At 36.6% G+C, this 10,987-nt stretch overlaps 1 protein-coding gene across 1 annotated transcript in view; it reads left to right on the top strand.

Annotated features, from left to right (window-relative positions):
- Positions 1–1,275: 1,275 nt before the first annotated feature.
- Positions 1,276–10,987, top strand: part of LOC122140985 (triadin-like) — a 20,975-nt gene continuing 11,263 nt past the window's right edge. Inside the window, 6 exon segments of the mRNA XM_042746551.1 lie at positions 1,276–1,624; positions 2,307–2,344; positions 2,346–2,372; positions 2,374–2,440; positions 7,922–7,975; positions 10,404–10,535. Coding sequence (XP_042602485.1) covers positions 1,276–1,624; positions 2,307–2,344; positions 2,346–2,372; positions 2,374–2,440; positions 7,922–7,975; positions 10,404–10,535 — 667 coding nt within the window.

Here is a 10,987-nt window from a genome sequence, read left to right as displayed (position 1 = left end):
TAGGTCTGTAGACACAATCACAACGGCTTGCTCAAGAAGCGATCATTTACCCATGACTTCAAGTCAACAATATTGGCAAAGATCAATCCAGGGGTCTAGTCCACGTAGTCGTCGTATATAAGGGTGACGTGTGGTGTAGGTTTGGACTCTCTGAGCATCAATTCAGACGGAGCTGCTGACAGAATTTTATCTTCAATTTAGAAAAGAGGCTTTTAAAGGAGCTCACGGCCACCAGATGACATACAGAGCCAGCATTCCTCCTTGTGGCATGGGAGATGTTTTAATGATGGAAAAACCTTGCCTTTGCAGATGGTTGTCCCGATTCTACAGACACAAGTTTCATTTCAATCTCTCTGCCAGGCAATGCATTGATTAAAGACAAAAAGCAACATTCATCTGCGGTCTAGCTGTCTTGTCCCCTTCAGACTCTTATGTCCTGTCTGCCCACAAAAGAGTGAGCCAACATGACCGAACTAGATAACTTTTTGTTATGGTGCATTACAATAGACAGATTCCCTGAATATCGTTGAGCATCAAAAAGCTTGGTGTTCCATACAATGTGTGTATGTGAAAAATCATACTATCTCCAACAGATTCGAAAACAAGGCATCATTTCCATCCCCATCTATTTAAAAAATGTTGTGTACAATACTGTTGAAAGTTAAAGTTGCAACGCGGCGGCTCATTTTTAAAAACCTAAATGTACTCACACTGTTTAAGTGTGTCAGACAAAATGACCTTTTGTTTTGTCTGTAGTTGCTATATATCAGACAACAATAAACCCTGTTTGTCACTTTAGATGATGAGTATTTTGATCAAATAAAACAAAAACATAAAAGAATGTAACAACGTTCTTAAATCGGGAAGGAGGGTTGGAAACCGGCGAACATTTAAACACAATTTTTAATAAATTAAAACAAACACAAATGAAAGTAAAAGAGGGAGCTCCTCACAGACGACTGTCACAGAAAACCTAACAACATACAATCAAGGCTGGTCCTCTCTCATCCTTCACTATCATTTACTCCTCCTTTTATCTTTTCGGAGCTCCTCCAGGGGACTCGAGGCCAGTGAGTGGTGCAGAGTGTCGTTCATTATAATTTAACGCTCACCTGCCTTGCTCCGTTCCACAGCTCTCAGCCCTGCCCCATTCGTCACATACCCCCATCAAACCTCGCAGGCCGGGGGTACTGCCGAGACTATGCTCTACTGATCACAGCCTGAGGCGTACTTGGGGGTAAGGACAAACGAGGCGGGAAAAAAGGAATCGGAAGGATGAGGAGAGACGATACGATGGTATTGGACATCTTTGGTAGACAGCCCGATGCTCCTCTGTCCCCTTGCGGACAGCGATGGCTCCTCTGGTGTCAAATGCAGATGGCAGCGAGTCCTCCGTTCCCTGCTCCCTCCCCAAACATGACGAACGGCAGCAGGCTCCGACCTCTTGGTGGAACGGTGCAACTCCCCTCCGCGCTTCCCTCTCGGACAGCAGCCACCCCTCCTAGACCCAGGAGCATGACAACGAGCCCTCGCGTCCCACCGTCGTCTTCCATTGTTTCCAGCACTACTGCCTCGGGCAGCCATTGGTGGTCTCCGCTTCTTCCTGCTGCTGCCTATCTCCTCAGCACGTGATCTCCCCCTCAGCAGCGAGGGATCTCTGACAGCATGTCCCTCCTTCCTCCCAGGGTTTCGGCACCCAATTTAAACAAATGGTCGTAAAGTGGAAGGAGGAGGGGGAACCGTCAAACATTTAAACAATTTTAATAAATAAAACACTTTCACTGTCCTTCACTGTCGTTACTCCTCCTGTTATCCTTCCTGTGCTCCTCCCGTGGGACTTGACACCAGTGAGTGGCACAGGTGTCGTTCATTATAATTGTACTCCATCAGCCCTAGCTCACGTTCCCACAGCTCTCAGCCCCACCCCACTCGTCACAAAGAGGACCCGACAGAATTTCTATTTTATGGTGAACTATTCCTTAAAGTGTCATCACACCTGGTTTGATATTGGTTCATACTCTAACCATCTGGGCTCTACACACAGGTGTCAAGGTGTCAACTCCACCAGTGACTACAAACGGGACTGGACCAGATACTTACCATAAATTATCAGCTTGAACCAATTAGAATGTTTTTCTTATGGTTTGTAAAAACCTGTTTGTGTACCTGTCTTGTTGCATTCATCCATTTCTGACCTCCATTCTGTCCCCTACAGCACGGTTTTCCCTCACCACTACGACACCATAGTCGAGGGACTAGAATTGACCTGAGCGCACATCCCACGTTTCGTCAAAACGCATTGTGAGGTGCCTTAACTGATGACCGGCACACTACGTTCAGCACCCCCCATGGCCTGGATCCTCGTGCTGGCTCCTCATCGTAACCTGGTCGGCCGTGGCGGTCATTATGTTTGACCTGCTCGACAGCAAGGGTCTTGAAGGTAGGTTCAGCTCTCTTATCTTGGTCCCTTCATTTGGAAAGTTATTTTGGAACAGTTTTTCCTGAAGAGATTAGCAGCAGTTGATTATTTTATTGGCTTACCTGATTGAGGGCTTTACTGTTATTTATAACTCCTGGCTTAAAATAAAACAGGACTCAGATGAGGTGTAATTGGATGCTTGGACGAGTCTTTTACAACGGATAAAAGCTCTGAGCTTGTTTTCTTGCTGGAAGTTTTCAGCATTGCCTACAGCAGTGCCACAGGGCAAACTTGCGATTCTTATAAAAAGAGTGGGATGGAGGGATTATTGACTGGTTCCTGATAGCATTGACAGTGACAAGGATAGATAGGGAGTCCCGTTTGGCCGGGCCATTTTACCCTTGTATGACCACCTGATGATACATTGGAATCCATTGTTTATGCCGAGGAAGATGATAGAATGACTGTTTTGGTGCTGAATTGCTTGAAAGTTCCAGTCATCTGTTCCTCCATGTGTCAGTAGTTCCATAATGGGACAATTTTTAACTCTTCAACTGTTTAAAAAATTGTCATTGTTTAGCTGGATTTATCACTGTCACTGAGATAACATCTCATTCACAATTTCATTCCATTACAAGCTTTAGAACACAAAACACATTAACCCCCATTTGTTGAAAGTATTTCAAAAGGAAACATTAGACTTGCATTGTCATGTAGTTCACTACATGATTGCACCGCCCCACATTAGGAGTCACATTTACATTTACTTATTTCTAATAAGTTTTCCCTCCTTTTTCCACCCTGTGTCCATCCACCATGTGTCATCCTCCTGTTGCCATCCATAAAAAAGCCCATACATTATTACTGTGACGACCCCTGTTTACCCACCTGGTAAGACGACTCTCTGCCTGCAGTTCAGTGCTAATGCCAGTTTTTGTGTGTGCGTGTGTGTTTTACCCTGCATGCAAACAGGGAGCAACTGTCACTCTCATCTCACAACTAGACATCGTTCAGACATGCAAATTTACTGAACCATGTAATCTGTCTGTCATGAACACAACATCACTTTTCCTCTAGACTGTCATGCATTCCATTCAGTGTGACACTCCACACCTTTGACGTTATCATAATGGCAAAGTGAATTGTGGAATTAAGTTCACTTTGAAAGCAGATTGCATTGTGCTTTAAAAAAAGTGATTGCTTCAGATTTCAGACAACTGGGGTTGGTTTTCCAAAACCATAGCTGCTAACTAAGTTAGCAACTTTGTTGGTTGCATGCAATTTCCCATTGCCAACCAACTAAGTTGCTAACAGGCTAGCAACTATGGTTTTTGGGAAACGCACCCCAGGATTGGGTTTTACATTTATTTCAATCACCTCTGTTGACAAATGTACAACTGTGCCATCAATTTCTCTATGCACCACAAAGAAAGATTAATCAACTTTTTGTCTCGCTTTTCATTAGTAATATCTAAACACCTATAAAACAAGAAAAAATTTACTTATTAAAAAAAAATATCAAAGTCAGACTGGTTTTCAAAGAATGCATCAAAACCACTAGCAGTGGTTGATCGGAGTATGATCACCTCTTTCGAGCATAGATCACTAAATTTTCTTACATTTTGATTAAAAGAAGAAAAACACTTGCAAATGGGGTTAAAATAATATTAATAATAATTCAAGATACGTTTTTTGAAAAATCTCTTAATACCCAATTTGCTTCAAGTATATTTATCTTTTTTAAATATTTAGATCTGATTATTAAAATTAGGCTTTTGCTTTTAAGGAACAACAGTTAACAGTGCATATTAAAAACGAAAAAAAAAAGGTGTTGTGTCACCAGAATGTACAAAAGTGTTCATCTTGTCATATTCCTGTGCATAAAATAATGGTTTATTTTGGTCTCTAAATTAAACATACACATTACAAAATAACACATTTGTAATCCAGACATTTTAAAAAAGATAAATAATAATAGCTTCAAATATTTTTTTTTTTTTTTTTTTGTAATTAATATTTTTTTTTTTTTTTTTTTGTTATTGTTTTATTTTTTTTTTATTAGGTTTTATGATGCAAAGATATCTTCTTACCCATTATATGAAAAAATACTGTATGTAAGCTAAGTTAATCATAAACATCATAAATCAGACCTCATATCATAGCATGGGCTTGACATGAGGGGTATAAAACAGTATGGCATCATCAAAATGCTTGCGGCACTGATTTCATCAGAACTAACATAACATAAAGGGAATGAACACCATTTTTATTCTAAGTGCAAAATGCTTCAAAAAAAAAAAATCATCATGCGCATGCAGCAGAGACATTAACAATAATCTGAAATTCTCAGAACAAAAATATACTAAACTTTTTAATTCACAAAACTGTGGAATGTATATCATTTGAGAGACTTTAAACCATAAATTTTATTTGAGCCAGCATGACATCAATAAGCTTTGTGCCAATTGCTCCCTTACACCCTATGATATCCAACTTCCATGTGTTGGTGTCTACTTTGCGATATTGCTTTCAATAAGCCTCAAATTATTCACTTCAATCATATAATTTTACTCTAACATCGATAACTATGCTTTTGAAAGCACTGTAGCGTGACTTCGTTTATTAACTGTGTGGTATTGAACGGCAACTCCTCTTTGCCATGCAGAATGATTTGATTCTTTTTTTTCATTAAATGCATTGAGCAAAAAACAATGATATTTTACCTGTAGAATATTAATGAAGTATTCTATGTTGCAGATTTCTCACGTTCTTTACAGGAGAAGGAATATATACTTTAATTCCCTCTCAATGCACAGCTAAGCCTGGAGAAATGGCGAGGAATCATGGGGAGGAAGTTGGCGCTTTGGCCCATCTTAACACAGCCTTGCATTTACAGAGTCCTTTACCAGTGGCCTTCAGGTGGTCTATAAGAGTGGTTCTCAACTGGTTTTGCTTCAGAACCCAAATTTATAATGGACATGAAGACCCAGAACAGTTTTTAAAACTGTCTACCCCACAAAAGTAAACAGATATATCCATAAAAAAACAAGAAAAATTCATATTTCTTTTACCCTGTGTAGCTTTTATCAATGTGTTTTTAAGATGAAGGAATGTCAGCCAACATTTACTGCTGGTGTCTGTCTTCATTTTGCTAGATGTCTAATTTGCACCAGAAAGTCCCGCCAGCTGAAAGCCGGTCTACAAAACAATAAAATTTTAAAAGAGAACATGTATTTCCACCAATTACATTGAATGGCAAGAATATTGTGATGACAATAACAATTTTTTTAAAGGTAAAAGACAACAGGATTATACTGACACTGCCACAGATAACATGAAATTATGGCACATGTACAATAAGCCATTAAAATCCACACTGTGTATAAACATATAATATATACATAGTTCATGACTGGTAACAAACTTCTCTAGTTCCTTTACTGTTGGAGTCGAGTGCAGAGGACTGTGCAGTAGTGAAGGGTGAAGCTTCACTCACTTTCAAGACAGGATTCAAAGACCACTGTGTTCCCCAGTGCTGTGACTGAGATTCTGTTGGGAATCATTCCCCTCATGCCTTTGGAATAGTCTAGTGTCCTCTTTTTGCACTGGAGCCTCAGTCACATGACTGGTCTATGCAACATTATAATACTAAGAACAACTTAGATCAGCATAAGTGATACACATACTCACTTTCTAAGCAACTGCTGAGTTCCTCAGAACATTGATAAAAATGAACTAAAGTACAAAATATTGGTAGCTGTAATAAACAGAAACAAACCTAATGTTTGTCTGTTATACTGCTTTCTGTGATTTTGCCAAGTATAGGGCATGTTCTTTCATTTCTTCAGCAACAGTACGATCAACCTACCATTGAGATTTTTCATTTGGTAGCATGTCCTACTTGGAAAAATCATGCATATCATAGCCACGACAAACTGCAGAGCTAGATTTTCAAATATGCAGAATATTATCATGTACATTAAGAAATAGATTTTTACCACCAATGACATTCCTTCAAAAAAACAAAACAAAAAAAAGTCCTATCTTGCTAAGATTTTTCAGTCTTGTTTTCCATTATTTTTCGTAACCAACTGGCAAATTATTAATAATTATTTTCTCAAAATAAACAAAATACAAAGGTTTAAAAAAGATTTGCCAATAAAATTACTACACACATATACTGTACACAAATACATATTTAATAAATATTTACTTGGTAAAAAATCTGGATGTTTGGACAAAAAATAAAAATCCAGATTTAAAAAATGATTTCTGCATTGATAAAAAGAGCAGAAATATTACTATAGATATGATTGAAACCAGCTCATTTGTGCTCTGTAAACCCTCTGCACTTTGTCCTTGAGATATGTATAAAACGTGAAGACATACATTAAGTTTCAGCTCACTGTATCTTTATTTAAGCATTCATCTGGATGGCTTTCTGTCTCTTATATTGATTTCAATGGTTCAGCAGCATTGCCCCTAGAAAAATGTCTATGGTTCAGATATCCGTTATAGCTCAGGAGATTTTTTGGAATTATCAGTTATGTAGCTATCAACTGTCGACTCAGATTTTTTTCTTTGTAGGAAAAACAAAAGGAAAAGAAAGTAAATGTCATGCATAAACACATATAAATGTATTGGGGTTATATATAGCATGTTAGATTTTTGATTATTATTACCTTGCATATTTTGGTATGTTGGCAAATCTGATCAGCCTGAGACATGGCTGGAGGGGTCACATTAAAGATTATAGGTTATTCCTCTGAAGGAAACGTATATGAGAATCTGGAGGCATAAGTAAATGTTCCATTTGCCTCTCATTTTAATCTTATTGCTGTCTTGAAATCTAATTTGTAATTTTTCCTTACCTGTGAGTTTACACGTCACACTCAAGCACCCAAAAATGTAAAAAGTGTTGTCAGTTTTGAGTGTGAGAGCTTAGAGGGCAATACTGATTTCCATAAAGTAGGTTAAAAAGTTAATCAAACAAATGTCACTGAATTCATCAGTATTGCATTAGCATTTCTATGTAACGGAGATGTCACAATTACATTATGAGGCTTGAATTTCAATGCAGCCAGAAGCAAACGTGAGAAAAGAGTGACGATTAAATTTGCCATGAACCAGTAAATGCTCAAAAAAAAAAATAAGACTATAATACAGTGTCTTGCATAACACATTTACACTATATGTCTCCTGCCTCTACCTGTTTTTTTATTTTTTTGCAAAATGTTTGCGGTTTCATTTTCACTCAGCTGAAGTGTTTTTGTAATCACTGTGACATGGATTAATACCATATGTCTCTTTTCACACCTTCCCTGTGATTTTGTGCCATAAGTGTGATTTGTGTTTTATTTATAATGGTGGTTAAATTTCCCTGATTATCCTGCTTACAGTTTTGAGCGTGCTCAGGGAGGACGACCCCAAGGAGAGAGCGTGTGTACAGTATGTGTGTGTTACTATCCCACACCTCTGCTTCTGTGTCTCTCATCCTAACAGGACCTCAGCCACACCGTGTCAGGAAAACATTTAAGGAAGCAGGCAGCCTTAGAGGCAAGCCATCTTATATCTTACATCTTACACATACCGAGTGATCTTAGGCAGCAAATCTGAAGTAGTTAATTAAATGACTAAACCAAGGTCATTGTAAGGTACTAGAAAAAAAAAAAAAAACTGTTAATTTAATTCAGTCATCCTAAATGGCATCTTCAAGCAGCATTCTTAAGAGAAATAACCCCTTTTCAATGTCAAGGTAAATGTTTTTGTAGATCTATAAATGTGATGTGCAAAATTTGTTTGCACTAAAATACTGACTACTTTCCCAGTTTAATCTGGAGAAAAGTTATTCACATGTCGATTTCACAGAAAAACGCTACAATCAGTGGTGCGAGATCTGTTTGCCTGGTCAATGGAAGACAGATTTTAAGATTTAATTATTGTTAATTATATATATATATATATATATATATATATATATATATATATATATATATATATTTCTCAACATTTTGTAACTAAAATAGCTTTACTGCCCATCTAATGTAATTTTACAAACTGAGTTTAACACATGCATGAGAAATTTGGAACGACTACAGATTTATAGTAGCTTGCCGCCAGAACATTTTATAATCAAATACTAATTTATTCTAGCAGGAGTAGTGAACATGAGGGTGTTTAGAGGCTATAATGGAGGTCTGAGGAGTCTGGAGTCTGTGCATGCTGTCACGTCACCCCTGCATAATGGCTCCTGGTAAAATGGCTTTGACTCGGGTCATGCTGTTTGCCTGCTGATAACTGCAGACAGACAGGCACTACAAGATGATGTGTGAAATATGATGAGCATTCCTGTCGATGGGCAGTGGAAAGCAGGAGTTTTACTGACTTGGCATTTATATTGGTAGCTGTCTACGCAAACATACACGCACCTAGCTGTTTTCGGTCATGTGGATGTTCAGTCCTTTTCACTGTTGAATTTTGAAATCATCAGTCTGTCTTATTGAAGATGTCATTCAGGGTTGATAGCACATACACATAACGTCAAAAGAAAAGCTTCATACAGTACATGACCAAAAGTATGTGAACACCTGCTTTTAATGAAATACATAATTACTAAAAACAACAATTAAAGGGATAATTCAGCCAAAAATTAACATTTTGTAATAGTTTACTCACCCTATAATGTCGTTCCAATTCTGTGTGAGTTTCTTTCTTATGTTGAACATAAAAGAAGATATTTTGAAGAATGCTAGTATCAAACATTTGATGGTCCCCATTGACATTAGCATTTATTTTGCTTACTATGGAAATCGATGGGGACCTACAACAACTGTTTGGTTCTTCTAAATATCTTCTTTTGACTTCAACATAAGAAACGTATACAGGTTCGGAATGACAGTAGGGTGAGTAGATAATGACAAAATGTTCATTTTTGGGTGAAATATTCCTTTAAGCACACAGTCAAACTATTTGTTTAAAATAGCGTTATCAAACTTTCTGATGGTAAGGACCACTGAAATTATGATCTAATCTCAACGAAGAACCTCCTGCATAATATATATATATATATATATATATATATATATATATATATATATATTATATATATATATATATATATATATATATATATATATATATAACAGAGGAGAAATGATAGAGAGAAAATATCAAAATAACATCTTGTCTCCAAAATCAAAAATGTGTATTTTATACTGTCATATAAAATATATTATATAAATATAAAGGATAGCTTATATACATTTTACTATAAATTATTCATAATATAGATATATATATATATATATATATATATATATATATATATAATATATTATATATATAAAATATTTTGCTTACATATAAATATAGATATATATTCGTACATTTAATACAACATAAATATTGTCCAGATGAGAGTATATATCTGGAAAACATTTATTTATCTATCCAATAAAGGAGTAAGAAAACCAAAGAAACATTTAATCCCATATTACATGAATATACTATAAATATGCTCAAATGCACACTTGTTTACTGTTAAACAAATGCATGACTGTTAATAATATATTTGATACAATTACATTAGTATAAAATACAATTAAAAAAAAAAACAATATCATGGTTTTTAGATTATAAACAGTTTGGAAAAAGTAACAATGTCCAATTCAAACATCAATAACAACAACAAGAAGTGAACTTCCTATTGAAAGTCCATGCTTTTGAAATGTTCAACCACATATGGTTTGAGTGTTCAGGTGTCCACATAATTCTGGCCATATTAATGTATTTTGTTTGTAATTGTTTTTGAGCTAGATGTTGCACAGATAAATATCTTTAAGTGGTTTTGTAGAGCTTTAACAAAAGACTGTGACAGGTTTGAGGTTTTTGTTGTTGTTAGAGCTGGTTTAGATGGCTGTAAGTTAATGTATGTTGAGCATGGAAATATGTGTCTTAAGATGCTCTGTCTAAAACATGCTCTTAGGGGGTATTCAGCACATCAGCTCTGATCCCATGAAGGCGGTGAACGAAGCCATGGACGACTCAACCGATTGGATAACATCAATCTTGAATTTTATGACTAATTTGGTAGCACCGGAAGAGGAGGAGGAGGAAGGTATATTAAATTGTTGTAGCCTTCACTCAACATTAGCAGCATGATTACATAACAAAGTGTTTACTGTCATATCAACAGCATCTCAGAAACCACAGACTAACCCACAGCGGTTTGATCTGACGAGCCATGTGTACTAATAGGTCTTATTAGAAATCTAAGCTTGCTTTTATGGTCACATTTTCCCCTTCTGCAGAATAAACCTACTTTGAATGGTTTCCCAGAGGGATTAAATATCATGTATTATATTTGTGCCAGTATTTTATTTCAAGCAATCTACATTCTGGCATAATATTATAAGATCAGATAGAAAATTTTAAATGATGTGTTTCATAACCAAGAAATATTAAAGGATGGGTCACTATTTTACAGCTTTACACTACAACGAAGAGTTTTGAGAAAGAGGACGAGGAATTTCTACCAGGAACTGTCAGCACTAACTCTGTGTGCCACGT

This window comes from Cyprinus carpio, chromosome B20 (genome assembly GCF_018340385.1).
Source record: "Cyprinus carpio isolate SPL01 chromosome B20, ASM1834038v1, whole genome shotgun sequence".
Taxonomy (NCBI): domain Eukaryota; kingdom Metazoa; phylum Chordata; class Actinopteri; order Cypriniformes; family Cyprinidae; genus Cyprinus; species Cyprinus carpio.
Note: the sequence above shows the minus strand (reverse complement) of the source record. Positions and strands in the feature narration are given on the sequence as shown.